Genomic DNA, 23,835 nt, shown 5'->3' with positions numbered 1-23,835 from the left:
AAGTCAGACTAAAACTATTAGGAAGGATTCCAGGAAACAGAATGTGTAATTTTAGCTAAAATTTTCATTAACAAGGCTTATAAAGGTTAACTTTTGGACGGTATCACAGCTATACTATTCTGAATTTTTAAAGCTCTGCTTATCTATTTGAACATTCATTCCTTACTTATCAAATTGACTTTTTAATGCTGAGTGCTCATTAAAGCTTCAGTATTTTACATCATTTTAACATACAATCAAAAATTGATGAAGTATAAGTGTTTGACATCTAGGTTAAAATTTTTTGAAATCACCTATCATGGTGGTATAGAAACAGGTTTAAAGATGGGACTTCAGTTCATTTTTGTTGTTGTTGCAAGATTTATGAATAGATTGAATTCAGTGGAAATTAGAGGCTCCCTGTCTTTAGTAGTGAGATTCCTTTATATGGACTTTGAGTTTTATTGATTCTGTGCAAGCACAATAGATAAAGAATTGAATGATAATAAATCTAAAACAGCATAGTTTTTGGTTTAATATGTATGTAATATATTACAAATATTAAAAAATTGAAAATTTTTCTTAATTCTAAATATAATAATCATAAACTTATCTTTATCTTTCACAGTATAGTGCAAATACCTAATGGTGTAGTTGATAGTTTAGCTGAAAGACAGATTTTCCATTTTTGGTTAACTTATATTCAAGACTGTTAGTCTACCTAAAACTCCTTAAACCAACTTTTAATTTATAGGGACATTTATAGGGTACAAATAAGATCATAAAGGTAAAATTGAATGAAGGAAATCTTAATTTTTTTTTTTTTTTTTTTTTTGCGGTACGCGGGCCTCTCACTGTTGTGGCCTCTCCCGCTGTGGAGCACAGGCTCCGGACGCGCAGGCTCAGCGGCCATGGCTCACGGGCCCAGCCGCTCCGCGGCATGTGGGATCTTCCCGGACCGGGGCACGAACCCGTGTCCCCTGCATCGGCAGGCGGACTCTCAAACCACTGCGCCACCAGGGAAGCCCGGAAATCTTAATTTTTGTGTCAGCCTTGTCACCATTCTATGTTTTACAATTTATAGGTTTCTCAAGGTCAGAAGAAATCACTAAGCCAGAGGGATCCAACTTTTGCCATTATCCTACAACTTACTCCCAGTTATGATAAATTAAATTGTATTCAGATGCACAGTCATAGAGAATTTTTACTATATAAAAGAATTCTTTTGAGAGTTTAATTAAAGTAAAAGTCATACCCAAATCTTCTTTTGAAATATAGGGTATTTCACGTGCAGGTATGTTCTCAAAGTACATTATGCTTCTGTAGTTCAGAGCAACCTTTCCTGGAAATGTTGCATGTGTATAAATGACAGGTAAGGGCTTGGATTTATTTTAATAATTCACAGTGTTTATAATGTTTTGGATTTTACCTTCAAGATGTTATTTTTGGTTTCTTACAATGCCACAGAAGTTATTATGACAGCACATGTGGTTTTAAAAATGTGACAGAACTTCTAGTACCAAGTTTGTCAGAATTGCCAGACCGAAAGTATGTATTTACTTTCATTGGTCTTAAAGTCTATATTTTGAAATATTTATTGTGTTTTGCTCTTTACAAGAGAAGTTTTATCTATAAGCACATTTCATCTAGGTATCCATTAACTTCGGGGCTTTAATTCTTCATTTTAGATCAACAGCCATTTATTAAGGCCCTGCCTGAAGAAATGTACTGTATAAGGACTGTGCTCTCTAGGTACTTAAAATCTCATCAGAGAAACAGACATTTCCACAAGTAATTATAATATAAGGCATACCGTAATGACATGCCAACCTGAAGTGTAAGAGGAAAGACTGTGGAAATATAGGGTAGGGGGAGTGAATTCAGAATGAATAATATAGAAAAAAGAGAACCCATTTAAATAGACCTGAAGGCAGAGGAGGATTTCAGCAGATGCAGGCTTTTCGAGGAGGAGGAGAAGTCAGAGGTAAAGGTCAGGGAAAACAAAGGCAGAAAATGGTACCTTACGGAGAATGTGTATGGATGGTACAAATTGCCCAGAAAGTGGAAGGAGATGAAACTGGGATGTTAGTTAGGGGCGTGTTTATGAAGAGCCTACTGTGCTATGATTAGACTTTCTCGTGAAGGCCGTAAAAAGCTGTTAATATTTTCTGTTGAGAAAGTGTTACATTTAATTGCTGACTGTCATGGTGGTGTAACCCATGAACTAGAGTAGGGAAATACTGGAGGAAACGGAAACCTACTTAGAAAGTGTGGATGACAGTCCAGGTGAGTGGCAGTGGCAATAGACAGTGTGGAAAAGTTTTGTAGTGATGGGACAGAATTTGGCCATTGATTGAACTCAGGGTAGAGGAAGAGCTAGGTTCTATACGAGTCATTCATTCCTGCCATTGGCCTGTTGAGAGCAAGGGAGGAGGACCGAGCCCATTTTTCTGACAATACTTTGAGGTGTGTGCATTACGCCTAAAGAATATTGGCTGTGCAAAAATTGCTTCAAGTTGATACGTATATTTTTAATGTGACCTGTGAAAAATTATAATTTTGCTTCCTTTGTAGATGTCTCTAAAAGTATTCTTGAGTATATACCTGCATATTTTTAAGTGATATTCATGTTTTTCCAAGTGCTGATTAAAGTGAAAATTTTTATTTTGTGTATCTGAGGCTGTGAGGTTTAGTTTTTTGGTTTATTTGTGTTTTATTTATTTATTTTGTAGATTTATTTTTTTAATTTATTATTTTATTTTATATTGGAGTATAGTTGATTTACAATATTGTGTTAGTTTCAGGTGTTTTACATGAGGTTCTTGTATTCATAGCAGAAGACTATAAATTGCATAATGTGAAACTGAATAATAACTATGGTTTGATTTAAAGTATTAATAAAATCTAAATTTGTACGTTGTAGCTGTAGGGTTTCAAGATTTTAATTTAGTGAAATGACTGAACAATTTCTTGTATTTAGTTTGAGTATTATGTGAGAAGCTCGTCTTCCCAAATTAGGACAGACATATATATTGTACCATTTACAATTACCATTTAATTATTAAAACCTGTTAAATTTCATATTTAATATTTAGATACCTTTCTGCAAACGAACTGCTTAGATTTATTGTCAACATTGTTTGACTTGTATATTAAAGTCAGTTTAATTGCAAATGCTAGTCTGAGGAAGGGTGGAAAGTTAGGATTTAGAAGTAGCCATGGTTTTTCAACAGCTTTAGTAAATAAAAAATGCTAAAAAGAAATAAATCTGCAATGCCATATGCATTATAGGCAATGTCAGATACCTTAATTGCAAACTAAAGCTGAAGTTTAATTCCCAGTGTGAAATTTACTGTTTTTTCATACAGAGGTGAGATAAAAGCCCAAGACTGGCATTGAATTAAGAGTGCTAATGTCAGTCCCATAATATTGGAGGAGAAAAGAGGTGTGGATTTTAATTTTTTCATACTTTGTTCTGAATGGTGATAAAACTGTATTGTACCTTTATGCTGACCTTTATTTAAAACAATTGACTTTTGGGAGGAATTTCACAGTTGGAAACAGTGTGTTCTCAAATTCAAAATATTGCTGGGAGAATATGTAGATGTGGAAGCCTACTTTGTCAAAAATTTTTGCAAGAAGAAATTATCTCACACTTTTAGTGTACTTGGAAAATAAATGTCAACTTTGTTTATTTACCCCATCCTGTTTTTATTTAAAGCAGATTTCTCAGGTATACCTAATATAGTTTTATGTAATTTCACATTCTCTAATACTTTAAACGGTTTTAAGTTATTTTCAGTATTTCAATTATTGAATTTTCAAATACAGATGGTCCTCGATTTACGGTGGTTTGACTGAGGATTTTTTGACTTTACTGTGGTGCAAAAGCGATATGCATTCAGTAGAAACCATACTTCAGATTCTAAATTTTTATTTTTTCCAGGCTAGCGATATGCAGTACAGTACTCTCTTGATGCTGGGCAGCGGCAGTGAGCCTCTGTTCCCAGCCACCATGACAAATATCTGTACCTATACAGTCATTCTGTTTTTCACTTTCAGTATAGTATTCAATAAGTTATATGAGGTATTCAACACTTTATTATGAAATAGGCTTTGCGTTAGATGATTTTGCCCAACTGTGGGCTAATGTAAGTGTTCTGAGCACATTTAAGGTAGGCTAGGCTAATATATGATGCTCGGTAGGTTAGGTGTGTTAAATGTATTTGTGACTTAGATATTTTCAACTTTCATGGGTTTATAGGGATTTAATCCCATTGTAAGTTGAAGGAAATCTGTATTTTAAAGAAAAACTTCATCAGGGGATTATTCTGCTGGTGTTTGGTTGGACCTGAATTGCATGTTTAGTTTTTCCACTCACTAATTGTGGACATTTTTGCTTCCTCACTGTTAGTGAGGAGGGTCAGTGGTTTTTAAAACTTACTTGAGGGAGTTTATTTGACTTCTGTAAAGGATAACAGGAAAGTATTTTATGCCAAACAATGATAAATTAAACTTGTGAAAAATAGCCGTTTTTATTTTTTGTGTCTTAAATTGGCAATTCCTCAATATTTAATTAAACATTAAATATTTCAAAAAAATGCTTGAAAATCCCTATTTTAGGAGATGTCTACGTTTGTTTCCAGTTTTTAAAAAAATTGTGTTTCAGTTTTGTACTTCAGTTTCTGAATTCATTCACTTTTCTTCATCTTTCCCTCGATTCATGGACATTACTTCCCATAGTTCAGTTTATTCATTCACCCCTTCCTCCCTCTCTCCTTTCTCTTTACCTAATTTCCTTCCTTCTTTTTTGTTGAAAACATTTATTATATGCTATTTGCCAGGCATTATGCAAGGGTACCCAGAACTGAGGTTATAGATGTGAAAGCCATGGGTCCTGTTTTCCTTTAGCTCACAATAATTTTGAAAATGATACTTTAGATACTTGTGATTTTGTACACAAATGACAGTGTTCCTCTGGTGTGTGCTGTGGAGGTTGAGGGAAGGAGGGAGTTAGATCATCAAGTGATCGGCCTGAACTGAGTCTTGGAAAAGGAATAGTGGTTGGCAGAGGGGATTTCAGGTAGAAGGAATAGCATAAATATGCCACGAAAGGTGCAAGGTGAGGGTAAGCCTCCTAGGTCCAAAAATCGAACTAATTACCTTAATAGTTAAAGAGGAAGAACAGGAAATAAAAAAAGGATGTTCATTCCCAAGTTTAGACGTTAGCCAAAAAAGAAATCCATTGAAAATTATAATAATTTTCCACAAAACTGGTTAATTTATTGTATATTCACTCTATTAATCACCAGGATATTACACTACTTATCAGAATCGATTAAAGGGATGAGCAGAAGCTGTGGTCCATAAGGAGCACTTACTTTCTTAATTACATTTAAGTACTATGTAGAGTTATTTGTTCGCCCTTGTGTCATTTCCTTATCTTCCACATCATTGTATTTCTTGCAGTACCAGCCTCAATGCTTCGAACAGAGTATGTATCCTGGACATTTTTTCGGTTTGGGTTGAAGAGACTTTGAAGAAAGATAAATATTGAAAATTTTGACAAAAGAGGTTTTAAAAATAGTTTAAAAGCTTAATGGAAGAAGAGTTATAAGACAACCCAATAATAACTATTATACAAATGGTACAGATAATGACTGTAGGAATTTTTGGAAAGAGGGGTGTTTTTCAGCTGGAGGTGATCCAGTTGGCTTTATGTCATAGGTGGCTTTTTTTTTTTTTTTTTTTTTTTTTTTTGGTGGTATGCGGGCCTTCCTCTGCTGTGGCCTCTCCCGTTGAGGAGCACAGGCTCCGGACGCGCAGGCTCAGCGGCCATGGCTCACGGGCCCAGCCGCTCCGCGGCACGTGGGATCCTCCCAGACCGGGGCGCAAACCCGGTTCCCCTGCATCGGCAGGCGGACGCGCAACCACTGCGCCACCAGGGAAGCCCATAGGTGGCTTTTAAACCTGTTAAGTCTGTATGGAATTTTCTTAGGTGGAAGGGAGGGGAATGTTTTCTATGTGGGTAAAAAAAATCTTGAATGTAAGTCAGTTTGAAGGGCATATTCAGAATCCCTGAAGCAAAGAAGTTTGACAGAAGTAGAGGGTTGAATTATTTTTGAAGTTAGATCTGTTTGGGCTCTAATTGTTGTTTGCTTTTTGCCACTTTTTTTTTTTTTTAAACCTTTTCCTTTTACCACCACCCCTCCAGTCCCTCTGTTGTTAAAATCGAGATACTAGGTTTGTTGTGATAATTAAACTACAGTGAGATAATAATATATGTACTTAAGAGAAAATTTGAAAATCAGCAGTTCTGAGGTCTGCCTTTAAGTCACAACCCCAAGTGTTTTCTTTGTCTTATATATAAAGTGATTTCTAGAATTGGTTCCAATTTTACACATTTTTATGGTTTAGAGTGATATTAGGAAGAGCGGTCTAATGGAGGTTGGCAAGCTGGACGGAGGGCAAGAAATTAGCCGCGAGATTTTTACAGAAGTTGAGAGAGAAAGAGGTTAGGGTAGAAGGAATGAAAAGAATGAGAGGATTAAAACATTTCAGAAAAAGAATTGATAAAACTGTGAGTGAATGAGTACCCCATTAAAATGAAGTACTTTTTATAGTCACAGAACTGTATTTTATCCAAACTTACCATGAATAATGCTCCAGAGGATTTTTGGTTTTAAAAACTTAGAGACTGAGTTGATTTCATGTGTGTGTGTATGTATCTTTGCATGCACACTTAGCAAGCTTGGGTCAAGGGAAATCTGTTACTTCCTAGTGGGTGTGATTTTTTAAATTTTACCATGTCACACTAATGTATTTTTTTGTTACTGTAAAGCGTAAATGTGTAATTCATGTTGAATCAGTATTTTGGCCTAGAAGGTTTTTTAGGAGACTAATAATGGTATAGAGGCTTCATTAATACATATGACTATATAAAACATTATTAATGTTAACAGATGTTGCACTTTAATCCCTAGAATGATTGTTTGGTACCAGCAGGAAATTTATTAAGCCTGAATTGTGTGAAATTGCGCATAAGCTGCTACTTAGATTGTAAAAAATGCTATTGAAAACAGTTAAAAAGTTTTAGTCGTAATTGGCAGAGCAGTATTAACTGTGCTCAAAGAAGTATGTGTGTATGGTTGGCCCATGCGCCTTAACATTTTTATCATTTATCTTCTTGTATTAATGTCACTAAATTATTAATTCATGAGTCAGGGTGGGAAGTGTGAAGGCACCATTTAAATGTGTGGCAAATCTATCCTTATCGCCAGAGACATGAAAAAAGTCATTTTGTGTTATCTGTAAAATGGAAAGGACATTTTAAAATTTCATTTACAGTAATCCACTTCACTTCCAGTAAAACACCTAGATTATTACTACCATAATATAATGCTCTTATTAAAAATTTGTAACCTCCACTCTTTTGTCTTATATATATATATATATATATAAAAGTTTAGCCTTCATGTATTTTAAATGTGGTTACCTATTAATTGTAGCTTAGAAATATTATTCTTATGGCATGTTATAGTGTGAGTATTCAATTTTAGGAAACATTAGCTTGCAGAAAGTAAAAGTATTTATTATAATAGTAACAGTCAAATATTGATTGGAAAGAGCCTGGATATAAGGAATTGGAAAACTTTAAAAATTCTTTTGTTCTAACAGAAATGTATGCATTTATTGTGACTTCATAATTTTTTTGGAGTAAGATTGGTGATTCTGGCCTTTTAGAATTTTTAGCTTTATAGCAGAAATTCAACAAATTAGAATTTAGTAGTTTCCTTTTGAATACAATGTGGGACTGGTATATATCCAGTATTTCATATGGGTGAGTAGCAGTGATGACAGAAGTTTCACGAGTTTGAAGCCACTTTTACCAACAGCTATTTGAAACCATCATACTAATGGTAGAATACCTCCGGGGTCTTGTCCAAACCTCATTGCTTTTCAGCCTCCCATTACTTACTGTTTTGATTGGTTTTACATTCTCTCCTGCCAAAGTAGTAAGATAGGTTACTGTGGTAATGCCTTTTATTTTCTTTTCTGGAGTTTTTCCCCAAGCACTGTAAGCTGTACATATGGCTCTGTTATACACACACTGAAACACTAATTTGTTTTGGTCAGTATAATGCTGCTTTATTTTGTTTTTCTCATTCCAGCATAGTTAATTTACCTTTACATTTACATTTAAATTAATTTCTTAAAATAACTGACTGAAGTTGGTTTGAATATTCTGGTAGATGTTGATAGTTATTGGTCAGTTCATTATTTGACCGAACTGCATTCAGTTATCTCCATCTTGTATAGGTTAATCTATAGCAGGAGTTAGTAAACTGGCTGACTGGCAATTTTTGCAGTAAAGTTTATTGACACACAGCCATGCTCATTCATTACGCGTTGTCTATGGCGGGTTTCATGCTACAAAGGGAGAAGTGTATAGTTGTGATGGAGACTCTATGGTCCTTAAAGCCTAAAATATTTACTTATCTGGTCCTCTACAGAAAAAAGTTTCCTGATCTCTGCTGTATAGTATCAGTCTACATAATTCCTTGCTTCTAATCTTTCTAAACATAATGGGATATTATTGATAGTTTTTAGCTTAAGAGATCTGAAGAATTACTGGTTGTTATCTTTGGAAGTTATTCTTATTAAGCTCAGTTTTTTGCTTTATATGTGGAGTGGCAACGAGGGATATATTTTCCTCAAATATCAGTTTTCTGATTTGGAAAATTTATAAAAAATTAATGAAATACTGCAAAAATAACATGTCTTTTACCAAGTAAGAGAGTCTTGGCAAGTAATTCAAGCTTCTAGTCAATTTTTCTCAGCTTTTTATAACCTATGTTTCTTTTTATTAAACATTGCTTGTTTTTTGGTTTTTTTTTTTTGGCTGTGTTGGGTCTTCATCGCTGCGTGCGGGCTTTCTCTAGTTGCGGTGAGTAAGGGCTACTCTTCGTTGCAGTGCGTGGGCTTCTCACTTTGGTAGCTTCTCTTGTTGCGGAGCACAGGCTCTAGGCATGCGGGCTTCAGTTGTTGTGGCATGTGGGCTTAGTAGTTGTGGTGCTCAGGCTCAGTAGTTGTGGCTCATGGGCTCTAGAGCGCAGGCTCAGTAGTTGTGGCGGACAGGCTTAGTTGCTGTGTGGCATGTGGGATCTTCCCGGACCAGGGCTCGAACCCGTGTCCCCTGCATTGGCAGGCAGATTCTTAACAACTGAGCTACCAGGGAAGTCCTTGAAATTTTAATAGAGGTTATAAAATTATATATATATATATTTTTTTTTTTTTTGTGGTATGCGGGCCTCCCTCTGTTGTGGCCTCTCCCGTTGCGGAGCACAGGCTCCGGACGCGCAGGCTCAGCGGCCATGGGTCACGGGCCCAGCCGCTCCGCGGCATGTGGGATCTTCCCGGACCGGGGCGCGAACCCGGTTCCCCTGCATCGGCAGGCGGACGCGCAACCACTGTGCCACCAGGGAAGCCCTATAAAATTATATTTTGATGTTGAAAATCCCTTTTCTAAAAACCACATACCTCCCTCACTCCATGAGTCACTAATTAAGAAGCACTAGACATGAAACATGTTATATTTTAAGTTTTTAATGAACTAAAGTTTTAAATTTTTTTAACATTTAACAATCATTAAAAATGACTCAGTCCATTATATTTTTAAATATTATCTATAAACATTTTTCTTGCCTTCCCATTGTCTGCTAATGCTCTTTAGAGGAATCAGACATGCTGACCACATAGACTATCAGTCGAACACTGGAAGTAAGAGTCTGTTCTTGTTCATTCACTTAAACTGAAACTTTATTTCTAATGTTGTTCATTAAGTTAATTTTCAGAAATAATTGATATATACTTTTTCTTTACCACTCAATAAAATACTGTTATTTTGAGTTTTGCTTGTAGACACAGAGTGTATGGTATGGAATGTAGGGCTTAATGGAGACTAGCGTGGGCTAAGGCACAGGAACTTGCTTTCTCTGGAAAAAGCATGTCGTCTTGCTGTTTGATCATGTGCGTTTTCCCACAGAGGTGGAGTGTGAAATATGTGAGCTGAATGAGTCTCAGGTTATTGTATTATGGCTGCTGATGTAATAATTTGGAATGTAATCTGTAAGTAGGTTTCAAAAAATGTTTTTTGTAATAGCAACTCTTTTAGATGTAATTTTAAAACTCTGAATTATTAAAGTAATTGCTGAGAGATATTTTGATAAGAGACAAGTTTTAGTGAAACATATCGCAATAACCCTTAAAAATCTCCTTTAAGATTACTTAAGATGGAATCAGGACCATAAACATGTTATTGGAATAATTGAGAAAATAATGGAATAGTAAATTTATTGTGTATTCCTGTCCTTGTATATAGTTGCTGAACTTGAGGCTTAGATGATTGTGATTTGTCCCAACGCTCATAGTGGTAGGTTAAACCAGGATTCTAGACTGTGTTCCTCATCTCAGTCTTGCGCTCTTGTCATTAAGATGATATTGGTTGACCTAAGTACACATCTCAAGGGAAACACAGGTCTATAAACTGCTTTTATTTCTCTTTTCTTTCATTATTTTGGTATAGAATATATTTATTATCACTAAGTTTTTGGGAGTTTAAGTTATTAATTCATATTTGGGGTCTTAATCATTTTCTTATGTATTTAATTCTCCTTAGAAGATTATTAACTTTTTGAAAGTGGCAGTCGTATCTTCATCTGTTTATAATCCCTTTAGAGCCTACCACAGGGCCAATATATAAAGTAAATATAATAAATGAATAGGTAACACTCATTTCAGTACTCAATATCAAAAATATCTGGAATGTAATCACTAGTCATTGACCTAAACTGACATACATGCAATTTTACTGTTAATATTATTTATTTTATTTTAGAATTGCAAGTTGAGATGACACTATATATATTGACATAGCTTGCAACTGAGTTTTATCATTTATTGATTACAAAAGGCAATGTGCTATATACTTCAGAAAATTTTTTTCAGCTCCTTACCATGTGTTCTTTGTAGCTAATTTTTCATTTTTAAGTTCATTTGACATATTTTACTCAGATTACCTCATTCATTACCTTTAAGAAACTCCTGATGGTGATATTCATGATCTAATATATGACAGATCCTGGGTCATTATTATTTCATTTAGTGGTTGTACATATAGACCAAGAGGGAATCTGAATATTGATTCAAAGAATGGCTAGTAACAATGATTTATGAACAAAGGATCCAGTGTAGTGAGCCAAGGATAAGATTGCATCTCATGAGCAGCATTGGATTTTTTCTTTTCTATTTGCCTGAACAGTGAAGAGACCATAATATCACAGAAGTTGACATTAAAATGTTCTTTCCATGACTATTAAGATTCATTGTTAATTATATTTGAGGAAATACTTAGGTTTATAATTTTGACTTGTAAGCAACTTCTCAGGTATTTTGGCTCACAAGATTCATCTAGAATAATTTGTTAATTTATAACATATATCGTGAGCACTTTAAATAGCACTGTAAATGAATAAAATTAAGATAGCTTAACTGGAAATACTAAAAATTAAGTTAACATTTAGCTGTCATTACCTAAGGGATGTTAGTTTTTACTCATGTAAACATTTTGAAAATCAACTCATTTTTTTGGTATTTCATCACTTTCATAATCCCAAAATGACTTTGTTCTGTTTCTGTTTTTTATTCCAAAAGGAAAGATAGTAAAACACATAAAGTGAGTAGGCTTATCTGAACCTACTTAATTCTTGGCAATAGTGGTTTTAGAACATGGTCTTATATCCCAGCCCTGCTATTGTTTACTGCCCTTGTACAGGTTAGGTATTCTCATTTTAAGGCAAATTGGGGATAATAATTTATATTTCGTCAGGTTGTTGTGAAGATTTCATGAATAATATAAGTAAACTATTTAGTTTATCTGTGTAGTTTATCATTTTGGAGGAACCTAACTCTGTGCCAGGCAATTGTAGCTTTCTATTTAGAAAGGGTTATTTCTGAGCTAGAATGTAATCTCCCTGAGGGTTAGGAGTTTTGTCTCTTAGGTTCCTCAGTACACAGCATGTAATAGATCCTCAGTAAATGTTTGCTGAATGAATAACTTAGCAACTAAGAAAGAATGTCCTTGTAATTAGCCTTGATCGGAATTCAAGCTTTGCTGCCTGCTAGCTCAGTAACTTCCAGTAAGGGAGTTAACTTTTCTTTTCTGAACCTCAGACTTCTGACCTTTATGATATTGACCTTTTAAGGATTAGTGATATGTGTCTGATACAGTATTTCACGCGCAGTAGGCACTCAGGAAATATTTTTGGCCTTGGTACCCATAATTTATATTCAACTCAAAAATATTGCATGAGAATTCTAGACCATTAGAAAGTTAAGAAGAAATAAAAAGTTTTAACTTTGGAGAGGACTGCTATTTAAAAATAGCTTTCCCTTTCCCCCAAATGGGGAAAAAACTAAATTCTACATTGTAGGTGTATTGTAATTTAACAATAAATAAAAAATATTTTAAACTAATGGATTTATGATTTTTTTTTGATATAAAAGTTGGGGACGCCATCAACTTTCATGTTATATAAGGTAGTATTTTGAACTGGGCATGTAGCTTCATTTTTTTCCTTTTCTTTTGAAACTTCATTTGCAGCTTTATGTTCAGTCATAAAATGTCCCCTACGTTGGTTTGAAAATGACAGCCATTTGTTTTTATTATTTCAACTGGAAGCATTTTAATGAAGAGAATGGCAGACTGCCCTGCATTGTGCCTCCAGAGTCCACAGCTACAAGCCTCTTTTGCATGCTCAGCATGACTCCTAGATATCATAGCAGATAGATATAATTTACTGGGAGCATTCCTGAACTCTTCTCCTTTATACTCCTCCTCTAAGTCCTCTCACAGGAGAATTTATACCTTCACAATGAAGAAGTTTCAGTAAAGGGTAAGATCAAAAATGAATGTTAAGGGGACTTTAGTATAAATGGTGTAATTAAAGTACTCTATATTTGATACCAATATCTGCAGAAATGAAACAGAAAGAGGGTGGTGACTAGTGGTTGGCCACATGGTTTTAAAATCGCTATTAGCATTTCCAACCCCAGCCCTATCTTTGTGAAGGGAAAGAAAATAAACTCGAACGCAAAAAGAATGTCAAATGTCTGGAGCTAAAAAAGGCTTCCTGATTAGTGATAACAAGGGTTTACTTAGGCAACTTACTGAAAGAAAAATCCCAAGAGTGTTGATGTTTTCTCCTGTTAACAAGAAGAGGAAATTCTGCAATTTATTTTTTAAACCTTTGCAGTGGGGGCAGAGTGGGGTTAGTATCATCCTGTTGCTGTTGTTATTGTTTTGGTAAAACATAGAAAAGCAGCTTTCTTTTGTTAGTAAATTCTGTCCCATAGTGATTATAATTTTATAGCACAAATTAGATCAGAAAGACTGATTTTGTACAGCTGTCTTTAGCTCTCATTTAAAATTGACATACACTTAGTGCATAGAATTTTAGGCTTACACAAAGCGTGAATGTTTCATTTTATACAGCATTAGTGCATAATAACAAGGATGGGTAACTTTGGTAGGTTTCCTGCTTAAGATGGCTCTTTGCCTTTCCGGTTCTCGTACTTATGGTTGTTTGGGAGTAATATCTGGTGTTCACAGTAGTTCAGTGTCCATGAGTAGAAATCAAAGATAAAGCTTCAGGTATGAATTTTAGTGGCTTTGCACTTAGTAGAATATCAACTTGGTTAACCATTTTTAGAAAAATTTAAATTACCTTTTTCTCTCATTAATTTGAAGCATGCTGTATCCTACTTCTTTCACTGATGCTTTTCAACAAATGGGTTTTATTTTTTTTCTATTTTTGCTAGACAGATATCATATATAAGGTTAAATGTGATTTCTTAGTAATGTAACATAAATACACAAATATTAAAACTGATTAGTAATGGTTTCTTAATTTTGTTGACAGTGTAAGGCGTGAGATGTTTAATGCAGCTAATAAATATAAGCAGGTTACTGTCTGAAAGGCTACAGCTAACTGTACATTGTAAGTAGTGTATAAAACATTGAGGACTGTTGGGATATAAACAATGCTGAGGCATGTTCCTGGAAGTTGTTGTTCAGCTTTGGAAGGTTTAGTAGTAATGATGCATTAATTGACTTTTTACATGACAGAGTAATAGGATACTTACTCTAAAAAAAAATCTTGACAAGAGGTTTGGTAGACAATGGCAGGTGGTTATAGAAACAAGGTTAGGATGAAATAGTTTGAATCCCCTTATTTGAAGGATAAGGAAAGAAATAGTCATTTGTAGTTTGAGCAAAAATGTTCTGTTTCAGCTTTTATTAAGCAATGAACTGTTACTTAGCATTATGTGGGGTTTCATCTGTGCCTTTACCCTCCCAATTTTTCCCTGAAGTTCTTGGGAAGAGTTTTTCTAAAAATCTAAGGACAAACTGGTTTTTAATATGGGGAATCACTTAATCTTTTCTGTTTGTTGAAAGAAAGTTTAATAGCCCTTTTCTGGTTTTGTTCCTTGTTTTTGTTCTTGTTTTGCATTGTGAGACACTTTTACTGAGCTTCATTTTGCAGGTAGTTATATAATGAGTCTGTTGGCTACATCTATGCCAGTGAGTGTCTTGTGGCTCCAGCTTGATTTAGGAGCAATGTTTTCTTGGGATTAGTTTCACCATGTTTGATTATTTATTCATTCTATCCTTAGCTGATTATAGTCTGCTAAGTATTTCAGTTTTCATTAAATTTTTTAATGGAAGGTTGTTTTTAGTTTGGATCACAGCAGTAAAATCTTTTGACTGTTTTCAAAATTTCATTTAAAGCTTGAACTTGAGAAAATAACTTTATTTGATGTGAAAGTGATTGGATGTAGATAGTAGAATGAGAAAAATAAATTTGATATTCTTTTACTCATTGCACAGACAGATGGATGGACTTAAGCTTTATTTGGGTGAAAGAAGCCATGATTTTATTACATTCCAGAATCTCTTTCTGTTTGTTAGAAACAATCATTTATACTAAGTCTCATAGTTGACTAGAGCGTATAGTTAAAATCAGTTCATAAAATATTCTATCCTGGCCAGAGACCACAAAAGAGGTCTGGGTTGTGTGGTTTCCTCCTCCTTTTCCCTTCACTAACAGAGGTTTTCCTATCTTGGCAGCTGTTTCTTACAAGGCAGTCATCAGTCCCTGATTTCTTCCTTCTCTTTCTTCCCACAAACAAGGACTCTTTCAAATAGCGGATGACCAAAGACAGACCGATCTTGGATCGCTTTAAGAAAGTGGAAATGTGTTCAAGGGTTGTGCATGTGGGCACGCAGCCTGTATGCATTAGTTCATTGAAATGAAAGTACCCATTACAACCAAAACCTGGGTAGTCAGGATTCTTTGCTTAAATCGGGAGCATTCCAAAGGCTGACTTAATTACTACAAGTAAAATTAAATGCACCTCTTCCACGCATTAAAATTATTCTAATTGCTTGAGCCAATCATTGACCAGTCTGTGGGATGTAAGAAATTGTTCACTGATTAGCCTTTTTGATATGACAGGCCATGAAATTATCTGACTTCTCTCTGTGCTTTATATAAAACAGCTTGCAGTTTTAAGGCAGGTACATTGCACAGCAGTTGTAAATGGAAGGTTTACTTTTGATTTTGTCTTTTGAATAGTCTTTGGGAGCTCAGAGTGAAAAATGAATAGAGAGCCAGCCAGTTTTTCAGGGTTGTGTGCCGTGTGTCTCCTCCGTCAGATTAATTTTTGATGTATCATTCTTCTTTTTATATTTTTGGCATGCAGAGGAGGAAGCTTGCTTTTCCCTTTGTTTTTGTTTTATTTCTAAGAACATCTGAGGTGTTCTTAGAACTTGGTAATGCCAATTCTGATTCCCTCATTATGATACCTAATTGTCTTCACAGGTTTCAGAGAGAGCTAAAAAAACTGGGTTGATTATGGACCATGGAGGTGTATATGGAAGCAGTTTTATCTCAGAAACTATAGGCATGATAAAATAAACTTCTTATGACAAAAATATCTTGCTAGTTCCTTTTGTGGTTTTATGGGTCTTCATATTTAAACACTAGATAATGACTTCAGATTAATTTTTTACCTTCTTTCTGTGTGTTTGTTGGTGAAGCCAAGATAGTGACTTTGTAGCATGTGTTCCAAACCATTTAGCATCTGACCCCTTTTCCATTGAAGTTACATTGTAGGGAAGTGATAGCAGAATATAGTGACCGGCTAATAGAATCACATATGATGCATTAAGAATGTAGCAAATGCAGAGTAGCTCAGATAATGTGAAATAGAGAACGCAAAGATATCTAGGGAAATTTGGTTTTCTAAATTTTCTTTATGCTTTAGTGATAGCATCTAAATTATGTAAGAGTTCATTTGATTTGAGTTATAGACACAACCTCATGTAACTTTCAGTGCTCCACTTTAAAAAAACTCTTTATTTGCACCAGGTTAAGGATAGCATGGGAAAACTTTAAAGGAAGAATTTGTAATTTCTTTACCCTCAAAAGCTAGATCAAGAGGCTGTATATATTTTGGAACTGCCTTCATAGTATGTGAATTGTAAGGCTGGTATTTACTCTTTGATTCCTCATGCTACCCTAAAAAGCAGTAAAACACTTCAGTAGAACCCAGCAAATAACCTGGTTTCACGTGATCCTGGGAACTTAGAAATGCTGATTAAATCACTTCTGAAGTTTTTGTATCCTCTGCAGTTGAAGAACTGTGTCCTTAAGGGCTAGTCAGGATTAAACTTGGCTCTTGGTTTTTATATTCTTTGCCACCCCTCCCTTGGTTTTTTAAAAATAGTGATGCAACCTTGGAGATATAATCATCATGGTCTGCGGTTTTATTTTCGTCCAGTGGATGGACTAAACTACTCAAAGATATGGGTTTGATCTTACTAAGTTTTGCTGTAAGAAAAACTGATATATGAAAATCTAAAAGTTTAAAATGAAATAGTTAAGTGCAATCATTTTATTAAATTGCTCCCTTTATGAATAACTAGTAGTCAGATAAATAACAGTTTGCTATGTGGTGTTTGGAATGCCTTTATGATATAAAGTACAACCATATATTAAAAATTGTACACCCTTGAATAGAAAAATAAACTGTTCCATTATATCTGTAATGTACTTTGCAAGGTAACAGGATGAAAGAGTAGATAATACTGCTGTTACCATCACTAGAAACAAAGAAAGTGTATGTATTTATGAAATTTTGTTGGAGGTATTGTGTACCAAACCTAGTACTTTGATAAAATGACTAATACGTGGCATTGAAAGGCAGATATATTATTCTAGAATAACTTTTTAATCTTTTCAAAGAAAAATTTATCTTTGGGAATTATATAACTATTATGTGAATTCATATGTTCTGATTACTTTTAATTTGGGGGGGTTTTGATTGTTTCCAGAATGCAAAACTCAGATATCCAGTGTATAGGAGCAACTTCCTGTTGCATACAGAATCAAAATATATGCCATTTTTTTATACTTAAGAGAAAGAGGGAGGAAAGGAGGAAAAGAGAGGAGTTGTTGTTATTATTATCTTTTCATCTTTTGTGACATTGCAGGACCATAGAGTAAATGATGGATTTGTTTGTTTTTCAGATATGAGGATCAATGATGCAGACTGCTGGGTTCGATGAAGCTGGACATTTATAACTAGATTCATTAAGGAATACAAAGAAAATATTTAAAGGGATCAATAATGGTGTCTTCTGGTTGCAGAATGCGAAGCCTGTGGTTTATCATTATGATCAGCTTCTTAACGAATACAGAAGGTAAGGTAACAGTTTAAATTTTATTTTTTAAGTTCAGGAGAACTTAAACTATGCAATCTTTTTTTTATGTAGAAGTGGCTCGAATGAGTATTTTTTATTATTTTAGAATTAAGTGTTAAAAAGATTTCCTGAATGTCATATTCTTTTTCTGGTGGTTGAATTATTTTCATTACACAGCTATGTATTATAGAAAGTGATAGAAATCTGAATTTATATTTTACATACGTTTGTAAATATAATCATTGTAAATAATCCTGAGAGAACTAAGTGAAAGCTTTGCTTTGGTATATATGTTACATTTATTGACTGAATTTATGCCAGTAAAATTGAAAATATTTTGTGGCAACTCTTTGATTTCATCTTTAGTTTTGTGTGCTTCTTAAGTGTGGTCATTGTTCTAAAACTTCTAAATAAATTTTTTTTGTATTTTCTGGAAAAAGTTATTTTTTGTAGTGCTTCCTTTCTAATGTTATCTTTTTTGAAGACAGACCTGATTTTTAAAGAAGTAAAGACAAGACACTTTAGAGGGTTAATGAAATAATTGAAACCATAATTACTGTATGGATTTTCTGATATCCGTTATTTCTTTAGTCTCACATGTTATTTCCATGTGAAAATAACACCCTTCCAGGTGCTTTTTACAGAGCAGGTCAGAGGTTAATGTGGGGCTAAGATGTGTTAATTTCATAGCTAGTTGGTAGTGGCAGTCATTGTATTCAGCATGAAATTATATTAAACTTGTAAAATCTGTGAAAGAATGCAAAATCTCGGAGAAGTGCATGTAAAATATAATGGATTTTTTGGTCACAATTAAATATTCTTGAAGAAAATGTCTTGGAATTTTTAAATTGGCTTTATATGTACTTTTAAATGATCCCATTTATACCTATTAATAAAATCGGAGATGGAAAAAAGGGCATACTGTCAACTAATAGATAGAAGCTTAGTATTCTAATGTCTTTGTAATAAGCTTCAAAATGTTAACATTTTTCCGAAAGAATTCTATTTGAATTGCTTGTTCCAAAATTATGTTTCATCACTTCTCCTTGCTGTCCCAGTCCCCTACTTTCAATATATTGACATAACTTAATAATATAATTCAGATAAATAACAAGTTGAGAAAAATTTTAACATAAGAACTACTGTATTTAGAAAGTTAAATAATGCTCACTTGGATTTGTCACACGATACTTACAAATGGGTTAATATTTTATTTTCAGAAGATACTGCTCTGCATCAGAATTGAAAAATACATCAAATCTGACATTAAAATGTAATGTCTGAATGAATAGTACTGTAATGATAAACAATGAGCAGAAACTGAGTTAATAATATGAATCTCTGGCTTGGATTGTTATGAAAATCTTGTGTATAGTCTATAATTTTGCATCTGTTTTTTTGGAGGGAAAAACTAACTGAATTCCTGCTGTTATGTTTGAATGTTTTTATACATTTAAAAAGATTACAGGTGTAGATCAATGGCTCATTAGTCCACAAATAAAAAACTTTCCAATCAAGATAGAGACCACTTTGCCAGCACAGTAGCTTAACTCAGCAGGGGGCTAGCAAACCAGAGACTTTTTCATGAGATACTGCAGTTTTATTTCTAGTGTCACCTATCAGGTCAGGATGCATATCTGCTGTTAAGAGAAATTTCATTTTTGGCGCGTCAGGCCAGGGGGTGTTGCTTTTGAAGCAGTTCCCTCCTACAGGTAAAAAGAACCTGGGACGAACCCACACTACTAACTGTGAGGGTATACAGAGTTACTGTGCACTTGACTGCTAGAACATTGATCCAGTGTCACATGGTTTTGTCTTAGAAAAGTTTTACGTGACATAATAGTCCTTTATTGCCAGCAAGCAGATAATGCTTTGTGAACACCTATAGAGAAAACCAATCAAAGTTGGGTATGAGAGCACAGGAAAGAAGATATAAATTTAATTCTTCAGCCATTAAGTTTCTTCGGGGCCCTTACATGATTGTTACCTTTTCAAATCTTATAGCTATGAGCACTTTTTTTATCAGCTCTTGGATCTTTGCCGATAAGCTCAGATAATGTTTTCTAGATGGTTTCCTCCCTCCTTCCTCATTTATTGAGTGACTAAATTGAGCCAGGTGCTTGGGGTTCAAAAATGCACAAGGCACAGGTCCTGCTCTTCAGGAGCTTGTGGTCTTGTGCAGGGGTCAAAACCTCAAATACTTACCTATTTGGCCAAGCAGGCGAAGTAACTTGAGTGCAGCAGGCCAGTGGAGGTCTGCAGCAAGCAGGAAAGTGCTTGCTGGAGGAACCATGGTTGCCTTTCCAGTGTTTAGCCTGGTTTTGCCGGTCTTCTGACTTTTCTATAGAAACCAGTCCTTAGATTTTTAAGTAGTAGCAACTAATTAAGATTTGTTTTTAAACCAAACTATCCTGTGCATTGTATTCAGCCATGGACCATGCCTTCCTTTTCAGAGCTTTCTTTTCTCCTGTTTACAGTAGTGTTTTACCTTAGTGTATGATTTCAAAGGCTTAACATAATTTTGGATTTGTTTTACATCTGTATATATGAGAGGTAAATTTCCATATATGCAAGGAGGAATTATGTATTTGTTCTAAGTCCAGGCAAACATTATAAATATGTCATGTTTTGTGTGCATGTTAAAGAGCAAATCACTAAGCATTTTTTTTTTAAGTTTTACCATGGTAAAAGCTAATTATATAAAGGTTTAATTGTTAGAATTAGCTTATCTTCTCCATTTCTGTTAATTAGTGTTTAAGAATAAAGTCTTACCCGTTAAAATTTACTGGTTTTTGTAAAATAGGAACAATGTTTTATTTATTCTTCAAGTCTCTCCTGTGTTTTTTTTGAAAATTGTGTTTAGAATTTTCAAATAAAAAATGATTATAAAAGACCAAACTTCCACAATATTTTGCAAGTTTTTTTTAGAATTTATTTTACTCTTAGAGGACTAACATCAAGCCCTTTAAAAATCAGTCTTGTTGAGAAACTGGGGTGCTTTGATTCTTTTGCCCAATTTTTACAAACCAAGTAACCCACTGTGGAAACATGTATCAGTAAGTAGGAAAGTAAATTGAATTTTTGTGTCCTAGAGAATTAAATTATGCTATATAATAGAGCCCTGGCCAGCATAAGTCAGATATATGAAGGCTTGCTCAAGTGACAAGTTACAAATAATAGCGGTTCTTCAGTGAAGTAGGTAATATGGATTCCAAGTTGAATTCTTTATGCAGTGAGTATGTAATTAGATTTCATTAGTCGAAATTTTAGTTAATTAACTTGAATTACATTGTTGCTTATCCTTATTTCAAAGAAAATATTATGCCAGGTAAAAAGGCCACAGATACAGCTTTACATGTTTATTTATATACATCAAGAAAATTTAAGAACATAGCTCTAGAAATAGTATCTTAGCAGTTTTTACTGTACTTTTAAATTCTCTAAGCACATTTTACAATGATTTTTGTGTTAATTATGTCTTAGTAAAAAATGATGTTTGGCTGTAGGGTCTTTTTGCTAGTTGAGTGGCAGGAAAATAGTAGATCTAGGGTCACTTATGAATTTAAAAAACCTGTTTTGGCCTATAAATTTTTTTTTCAGAATGGTCTATAATTTAGTGGAAGGAATAGTAACTTTGTTCTCCAAGGTTAAACTTAAGAAAGATTAGAATAATTCAGACCTATATTTATTCTTTTTATCTTTCATTCTTTTATTGATGCATACATGTAATAAAATGTACAGAATTTATATTTACACACACACACACACACACATACACAGAATGTCACCTTCACAAGGGCAGGGATCTTTTTTGCTGTTCATCAATATGCAAGTGCCTAGAGCAATGCCTGGCTTATGGTAAGCACTTATTCTATATCCGTCACTGAATAGCATAAATCTTTGGAGAGGGTCGTGGTCTTAGTAGTTGGTAGAGGGACAATAAAGAGTTGTAATAACGGTGATAAGTGCCATGATGGTGATATTCCAGAAGCATTGGGTGTGTGTCAAGAAATGCTTCCAGCCTGAAGTGATTCCTGAGCTGAATCTCAGTATGAGCTGCACAAGCTAGGTAAAGGCAGTGGTGAGCGTGGTGGTGGAGAAAAAAACCAACGGAGAGAGAACAGCATGGATGTGAAATGAAGTATTGCAGTAGTTCTCAAACTTGAGCATAAGAATCACCTAGAAGGTCTGGGGTGGGGCCCAAGCATTTGCATTTCTGAAAAATTTCTGGGATGAGGCTGATGTTGCTCAGCATCACACTTAAGAACCACTGTAATCTGGTGTGTGGGTAGTTGAGGTGTGAGGGGTATGGTTGCATGGCTGTGGCTATAAAGTAACTTTAAAAGTTTTTCCAGAAAAAAATTATGATTTAATTCACTGTGATTCAGAAGTTGTAACCAGTTATCTGTACCTTTTCATATGGTTCTTTATCCGTCTGATCAGGCTCCTTGGGTATAATTTTAGGTTTCAAAAAGGGATTTTTTTTTTTTTTTTACTCTTTTTAGACATTGTACTAAGAAAGAAATAAATTGGAAAATTGACTCCACATTGGAAAAAACAGGACGTATTTTCTGTGAAGGGTAAATGTTGTTTTCAGCGCTCCTAAACCACCCTTGCTTCTGTTTGTCTCTTCTCACGGTTATAACCTTGTTCTTTTTCTTGTTGGGATTAACTACGTGGCCATTGCCATCATAATGCTGAATTGACTTTACTGTAGGGACTTTACATTTTCCAGTCTAGCAAAATTGACTACTTTTGTTCATTTCAGATTATTTGATTAGTTTAAAGCTAGGAGGTAAATTTTCAGCAAGGTACATGGGGATTTGGCCGTATGACTCCTATTAAACTTAATGGGGGTCACAACTCCCATTAAATTAATAGGAATTGTACGGCATATCTGTGTTTGCTGCAGGCAGATGTAACCTTATTTTTTTTAATTTGCAAATTATGTAAATTAACATTGATTTAAAACAAAGCATTTTTAAAATGATTTTATTTATATTTTTAGTGCAGATTAATGTGATTTTATTCCTTAAGAAAGTACCTAACTATATTGCTCTTAGGACACTAAATATTCTTTATTGTGTTATATGAGTTCAATATAGTTTGATTGCAGCAGCGTTCTTCTGCATAGGTACTGATGTAATTCATTTTCAAAAATATAAATATTAATGCCACTTACATATTATATGACATTGCTTCTGATCTTGTAAAAACCAAATGCCTTATAGTACTCCTGCTAGGATTTAAGAGCAAGGTATATGAGTTCTGATTATGACTCAAAATTGAAAAAAAATAAGATTAAACTTATTGGATACCCTGTCATCCTTAAAAAAGTTAATTTGGAGTATACTTTTGTCATTTTAGATAACCAATATTCAGTGTTAAATTATGCCATATTTAGTATATATGGAGATTAAGTTCTAGTGCTTGCTTGTTGATTTTTTTCTTCTCCCCACTTTTCCTCCCCACTTCCCGCCCTATTTCATCCTCTTTTGCTTCTTTTTCCAGTGTTTAGAAAGGTTGACTTATCCATAATCTCTGTTGATTCTAATAGGTCTATTGCTGGTAGAAAAGTGCTATAAATCAGTGTGTTACACACAGACCTCAAATAACACTGTATTGCTTGGCTGTTTAATTTTTGCAAACCTCCATATTCTGACAGAAAAGACTGCATCGAATATTTATTTAATAAATCTGTTACGAAGTAATTTGCTAAAAGTAAAGAGGTCATAAACTTGTCTGTACAAAAGTAAATTTTTGAAATACTGATTTTATATTCATATTAGACATTTCTCACCGTTACTGTTATATTTTGAAATAATCGTGTATTAAAGGTGTCAATTAAAAGCACAGGAGACATGTAAAGCACCTTAATTTTTCTGAATGGTAATTGTGTTCATTACTCCTTACTAAGTAATTTCAGTCGTGATGAATCTCTTGCCTCATTTTTTTTTTTTTTTTTTTTTTTTTTTTTTTTTTTGCGGTACGTGGGCCTCTCACCGCTGCGGCCTCTCCCGTTGCGGAGCACA

At 34.3% G+C, this 23,835-nt stretch overlaps 1 protein-coding gene across 9 annotated transcripts in view; it reads left to right on the top strand.

The window, feature by feature from the left end:
• The window catches only part of ADGRL2 (adhesion G protein-coupled receptor L2), a 273,375-nt gene that overhangs the window by 103,589 nt on the left and 145,951 nt on the right, over window positions 1-23,835 (top strand). For all 9 annotated transcript variants that reach the window (XM_055084505.1, XM_055084500.1, XM_007106416.4 and 6 more), the window contains one exon: window positions 17,631-17,803. In XM_055084505.1, coding sequence (XP_054940480.1) covers window positions 17,731-17,803 — 73 coding nt within the window. In that variant the 5' untranslated portion in view covers window positions 17,631-17,730. The remainder of the gene's footprint in view (window positions 1-17,630; window positions 17,804-23,835) is intronic.

The sequence above is a fragment of the Physeter macrocephalus genome, chromosome 4, assembly GCF_002837175.3.
Source record: "Physeter macrocephalus isolate SW-GA chromosome 4, ASM283717v5, whole genome shotgun sequence".
Taxonomy (NCBI): Eukaryota; Metazoa; Chordata; class Mammalia; order Artiodactyla; family Physeteridae; genus Physeter; species Physeter macrocephalus.
This window is presented reverse-complemented; position numbering and strand designations above follow the sequence as displayed.